Source organism: Cottoperca gobio, chromosome 10, assembly GCF_900634415.1.
Source record: "Cottoperca gobio chromosome 10, fCotGob3.1, whole genome shotgun sequence".
NCBI lineage: Eukaryota > Metazoa > Chordata > Actinopteri > Perciformes > Bovichtidae > Cottoperca > Cottoperca gobio.
In genome coordinates this window covers 23860339-23866713 of record NC_041364.1, presented here as the reverse complement: position 1 = coordinate 23866713, position 6375 = coordinate 23860339, and the positions used below count along the sequence as shown (strand labels likewise).

The 6375-nt window shown below is 43.3% G+C and overlaps 1 protein-coding gene across 1 annotated transcript; it reads right to left on the bottom strand.

Moving 5' to 3' along the window:
• Positions 1-709: 709 nt before the first annotated feature.
• Positions 710-5031, bottom strand: slitrk2 (SLIT and NTRK-like family, member 2). Its single transcript, XM_029442233.1, has one exon. It carries the CDS (start codon positions 4247-4249, stop codon positions 1586-1588), a length of 2664 nt encoding a protein of 887 aa, XP_029298093.1. The 5' UTR covers positions 4250-5031; the 3' UTR covers positions 710-1585.
• Positions 5032-6375: the final 1344 nt, after the last annotated feature.

The window sequence follows — 6375 nt, the reverse complement described above, 5'->3', positions numbered from 1 at the left end:
TAAGATTTCAATGCCGCAGAAGCAGCGGCTGTTAAAAAAGTGTCACATTTCTTTCAATCTACATAACTGGTGTCATTTCTGAACGACAGGAAGCAAAGGAATGCTGCAGAAAGGATTTCTAGCAGAGACAGTGACATACTGCACACTACCCCCCTGTTTCACCACCGGCACATTTCCTTTTACTGCTTATCCACAAGGAGCCATTCACTACTGTTAATTGCTATACTAATGACAATTCTCCTCTCCTGTAAGATTACAATGCTGGAGAAGCAGCAGTGCATCTCTCTTCACAATACAATCAGTGTACAGCACTCGGTGATCTTCTGACACATCCTTGTGCTTGATGGAGGAAATATTGACCCCCTCCATCAAACGTTAGTTCTGTCTGCGCACCATCAGATGGATGGAGTGGATGTTTCAGACGGAGGAGTGGGAGTTTGGAGAAACATTTAAAAAGGCTGTGTCAGGGTAGATAGATGGAAGCAGTGGCTATCATTCAATTTCCAAAACATCCACCTCGTCAATCCTTAGAGGAGCTGCATTTTCTCTGTTCCCAACACACACACACACACACACACACACACACACACACACACACACACACACACACACACACACACTCACACACACACACACGTTAGCACAGACCACAGCACACCGCAGCATCCAAAATACTCAAGTGTAAACAAAATGTACCTCAGGCTCAGGGTCTTGACAAAGTGCTTCAGTGAAAGTTTAATGGCGTATTTTCGCCGCGCTGTATTGCTCCCCTATAGCATACAATATTCTCTATAAGTTGTACATCCAAAGACACTTCATATTCAAAGCAAAGAAACATGATTCTCCTCATCAAGAACTCATATATCATTTCACACTCAGTCTCATTTTTTTCTTTTTTTCTTTTTAAACAGACAAATAAGTCTTCTATTTTACATAAAGATTTGATTCTTTAAAATACAGCACTTTCAAAAGAGGAACATTTCCATTTCGCAGAGAGCATTGTTGATAAAATAGTTGAGTGCAAAGGCACTTTCTGGAGTAAGTAGAGTAAGATTTTGCCGCTTGTTCGATTTTGAAAAGGTTCTCTTTTGTATGGTTTAACACTCACCATTTATCTGTGTCTGCTAAGTATATACAGGAATGTCAATCTGTAGCATGTCCTCTTCTACAAACAATAATTATTTCATACGTTTTCTGTTTATCACAGGGAAAATAAAATACAGTTTTATGAAAAAACACAAAGCCGTATTTGAATACAGACCTGCCCATTGTATACCTGCCGTCATCAAAGTCTTTTGGAATTTACTTTTTCCAAAAAGAAGAAATAATTTATACCTTCCCGGAGAAAATATAGAACTGCATAATAATATAATTCTTATACTCCTTTTTATACATCTTGAAAAGAAAGAAAGAGAAGAAAAGGAAGAGAGAAGAAAGATCGTCAAAGGATTCGCTTCCAGTCAATCATGTAGGATTGAACACAGATAGATAAGATAGATATATAGAGAGGGCTATTATTACAGTAACTGCGTGATTATTATGAATGCTGCACAGAACCTGGGGGGCGGGGGGCATTGTTGCTATCTTACAGTTGGCTCATCGCAGTCTGTTTCTCCAGAACCTCCAGGTAGTCTGGTTCTGCTTTTAGCTTCCCAGGGAGCAGAAGCGGGTGCTCGTTGTTTTTGGAAAGATGTTCAGCCCCGTAGTATTTCCTAGGGGTCCCATACAGCACTGTTTTGTTCAACCTGTCCTGGTTGGTGATATGCCGCCGGGCTGTTGCAGCCTCGTAGGGGGGCACAATGCAAGGTCTCTTAGGTAAAGTGCAAAAGTTGTAATGGAAAGGAGGGACGCCTGCAGCCGAGGGAAGCTCTTTGTGGGGCCTCTCACCTAAATTTTGATACAACATCTCCGGAGGTTCCGGGGTGGTCAAACTGCATGATGTTGGAGATTTATCCATAAAATCCATTGTGCTGATAGTGTAGGCCCCTGGGCTGCGGGTGAGGACATCCTTTTTTACGTCCAGGGGCCCAAAGCTAAGCTCCTTCAGGTTGCGGTAGTACGCCACCTGTTCGCCGTCCTTCTGCATGTAAATAGGGTTTTGGCACATGGAGCCCACAGATGGGGGGATGTAGTTATAAACGTGGCTTTCAGAGGTTTTGTCTTGGGTTGGTTCAGGAGCGTAGGAGCCATATTGCACTTGAAACGAGTTGAGATCGATGTTGTTAGTGCCTGTGGGGACATGTTCCACTCCTTTGCGACGCTTCAGAACAAAAACAAAGAGGCCTGCGCCAAAGCAGACTGACAGGATGAAAACAACAAGAAGCCCAAGAATCAGGACTGAAAGTGGGACCTCGGGGTGTAACTCGGGAGTGTGGAATCGGGATTCAGTGGGGCTGACTGAGCTAAAAGAAGAGGAGGAAGGGGAGCTGGCCTCAGTGCCAGGGCTTATTAATGTTGGGGCTGTTGTTGGGGGTGCTTGTTGTGGCGGGGGCGCCTCGCTGGGCTCGGGGCAGATGGCCTCGTTGCGAAGCGAGCGCAGCAGACGACCTGCGTGTTTAGAGGGCGAATCACAAGTGATCTCGTTAACCACTACGCTGGTACTGGACAGCTCCATCCAGTTTTTGAGCGCCACGATGTCACAAGTGCAGTCCCAGGGGTTCTCCTGTAGGTCGATCTGGATGAATGCTGAAAGCTGATCTAGAACCCCTCGAACTGCCAGGTAGGAGAAATGGTTATTCCTCAAGTTGAGTCGCGTTAGCATGGTGCCACCAAAAACGTTGTCAGGGAGCGATCTTAACAGGTTGTTGTTGAGAAAAAGCAGCTGAAGGTTATGCAAAGAGTTAAATGTTTGTGGTAAAATGTCTTTGATGATGTTATATTCCAAATACAAATACTGGAGTGACTGCAGGCCAAGGAAGAGCGATCGAGAAAGTGATTCAATGTAATTCCCATTCAGATAGAGCCGTCTCAGGTTTGTTAGATTCTCAAATGCTCCTTCCTGAATCACTGCTATCCTATTATTTCCTAAATGAAGCAGCTCCAGTGAGCTGTACTCAGTAAGATCAGTTGTGTAAATCATTTGTAAGTAGTTACCGGTCAGGTGGAGTTTCTTTGGGTAGGACGGCTTGGGGTTCAGCTCACTGACGTTATGCAACTTTCGCTCTTGGCAATTGATGTTCAATCCGCTGTCAGGGTTTTGTGACGTGCACACGCACACACTGGGACATAACATGGGCACAGGGGAGCGCGTCTGGTAAACCATTATAGGCCCAAAAACATGTTTGTCCTTTGTGATGCGAGGGGTGGGCCTGTAGCGCATTTTGGGTGGGCGGGAGGCTTTCGGTACACGGGTGGGGGTGATAATGCCTGGTTGGTAGGTCGGGGGCAGGGCCCCTTGAAAGTGAGAGTCAGAGGGGGGGTGCACACGCTCACCAGCATTCCTGCGTGGGCACAGATCCTGCTTTATGAGCTGCGTGATGTCTTTACCGTGCAGCCTAAATGGCGTCTCACACACTATGTCCCCCACAAAGACTGAAATAGTGTCCAACCAGGATTTGAGGGGAATCAGATCGCAGGTGCAATTCCACGGGTTCTCCTCCAGCTGGATCTCCATGATGCCACCTATGTGCTCTAAAACCCCGGCAAACGGCAGATTCTTGAGTCGGTTGCCACGTAAATCCAAGTGGGTGAGGAGCACAAACCGGAAAATATTGGGAGGCAAAGACAACAGCAGGTTGTCATTTAGGATCAACACTTTGAGCTTATTCAGTTTACTGAAAGCACCTGGCTCTATGGTGCTGATATAATTATAGTCTGCCTGTAAATACTCCAAACTCTCCAGTCCTGCAAAGGTGTCCTCTTTAATCACCTCCAGGTTGTTATTGTTCAAGTGGAGACGCTTCAGGAAGCGCAGCCCGTTAAAAGCACCTGTTCGTATCTCCTGCAAGCCGTTATTCCCCAGATGCAATGAGGTAACATTGCCGTAATTGACGAACTCATTGGGGCTAAGCCGTGACAGGAAGTTTCCATTTAGAAAAAACTGGGAGATTTTATTTGGGGGCGCCTGGAACTGACTGATAGTGGTAAATCCTTTATTCTCACAGTTGATGTTCAGAATGTTCTCCCGCTCCTCGCAGGTGCAGCGGGTCTTGCAGATTTCTTTGGAGGCTGAAGTTTTGCGGCTCTCCGTTTCGGACGGTGACAGGCTGGTGACCGTGAGGACGCTCAGCAAGAGGACGCCGCTCAGCATTTTTACAGCCAAAAATGGTCGCTGAAATATAGATCCAGCATTTAACTTTGCAGCGTAAGCCTTGGATGGAAAAAAAAATCACAGGGTGAGTTCTCAGAGCAGGGAGAGGGGGGAAAGGAGGTAGAGGCGCTCACACACACACACACACACACACACACACACACACACACACACACACACACACACACACAAACACTCACTCACACACACAAGCGCGCACCGCCGTTATTTGATGTTAAAACGGGCCTGTGAAATCCCAAAAAATCCAAAATGCAGCCCAAAAAAAATCAATTATGGAAAAGAAAAATAGCGAAACCATGACAAATCAACGGGATTCTGTTTGGTGGATGGACTTGGCACATTGTCAGAGACAGAGGGGAATCGGAAGGAGGAAAAAGCCGCTTACTGGAACCCAGTTTTCCTTATAGAGAGCGCCGATTTATTCAGTGGCTTCACAGAGATCACCAGCAGCTGCAGCCAAATATTCAGAGAGAGACACGGGCTGCCAAACGCTGCCTCTCTTCTCCTTCAAACAGAAACAGCACTTCATTTTAGTCCAGGCAAAATAAATCACTTTTTCTTTTTTTAAAGATCCAGAAATAATGCGCTAAGACGCACCATGACGCACGGCTGGTTTTCCTTAACGCCTTGTCCGAAAGAAAGGAGACGGGAAAAAGTGAACTCTACGGGAGAAAAGAAGAGGAAAAAGCAGCGCGCCTGAGAGAGAGAAAGTGAGGGGAGATATATAATCCTGGAGCTGAGGCATGCCGACGGTCCTCCTCCTCCGCTCTGCACACTGAGAGCAGCACTGAGCGTCTGCTGCTGCTGCCTGACTGCGTTTGTGTGTGTCAGTGAATGTGTGTGTGTGTGTGTGTGTGTGTGTGTGCGTGTGTCAGTGTGTGTGTGACTGAGCGAGAGAGAGAGAGAGAGAGAGAGAGAGAGAGAGAGAGAGAGAGAGAGAGAGAGATAGATAGAGAGAGGAAACCAGGGGCCGTTACGTCACCAACACAGTCAACATGGACACACAAAAACACACGCCCAAACACACACACACACCGTTTTGGAAGTAAGAGAGCAATATCCTGCAAAATGATCAATTAACCATTTCTCTTATTTAATCCAATATTATCTTAAACAAATTGATACATTATCTGCAATTTTTGTTCTCAACATAATGACTATTATTATTATTATTATTATTATTATTATTACTATTATTATTATTATTATTATTATTATTATTATTATTATTATTATTATTATTATTATTATTATTATGATTGTTGTTGTTGTCAGTACAGCATCATTATATCTGGATTCTCTTTGTCTGTCTTTTAGAACAAATCAGAACTCCAACCTTGAAACTGGAAGCATTATGTTAATCAGCTTTCACGTTTTGTACACGTTCTGTTTCACCATTTTAAAGTGCATTCCTTTAGTTCACATATTCAATGAATAACTTTACTGCAAACCTGGAATCCGATAAACAGGAACTAATTTGCATAAACGCCTTTAGATAAGCATCTGCTACAACAGCAAATTATAAAATCATATAATCTATATATTAGTGGACAGATGTGATTCTACAGACACATAGTGAATGTTATCACTGCCACCTTGTAGTCACTTCATCAGTTTCTTATGTTGTCTTTACGTTTGACGCCACTAGGAGGCAGAAAAGGCCTCTTTTCACGCTCTCATTAACCCTGTTGTATTGTCTTCAGTCTTTATCTGTCACCTCTTCACAAAGATTTATACAGATGACACGTATAGACCAATACACAGTGTTTGTAATATTGGAGCAGTTTCCTCAGTGAAAGATAATAGTACATACAAGAACAGAGTAGATATACCATATATGTATTTATTAATGTGTGTGTGTGTGTGTGTGTGTGTGTATATAATTATAATTATATATTCAAATATATATATGTATATATATATATACATACATATATTATTGCAATAATAATTGCTTACAAAATACTACCATAAATGTCATTAAAATTCCATAATAATGTAATATTCTATAATAAAATAACTTTCTTTTATTTTGCCAGGGTTCACTAAAATAGATTTGTCCGATAACAATTTAATTTTTCCGGCTTTACAAGGTTAATTAATAA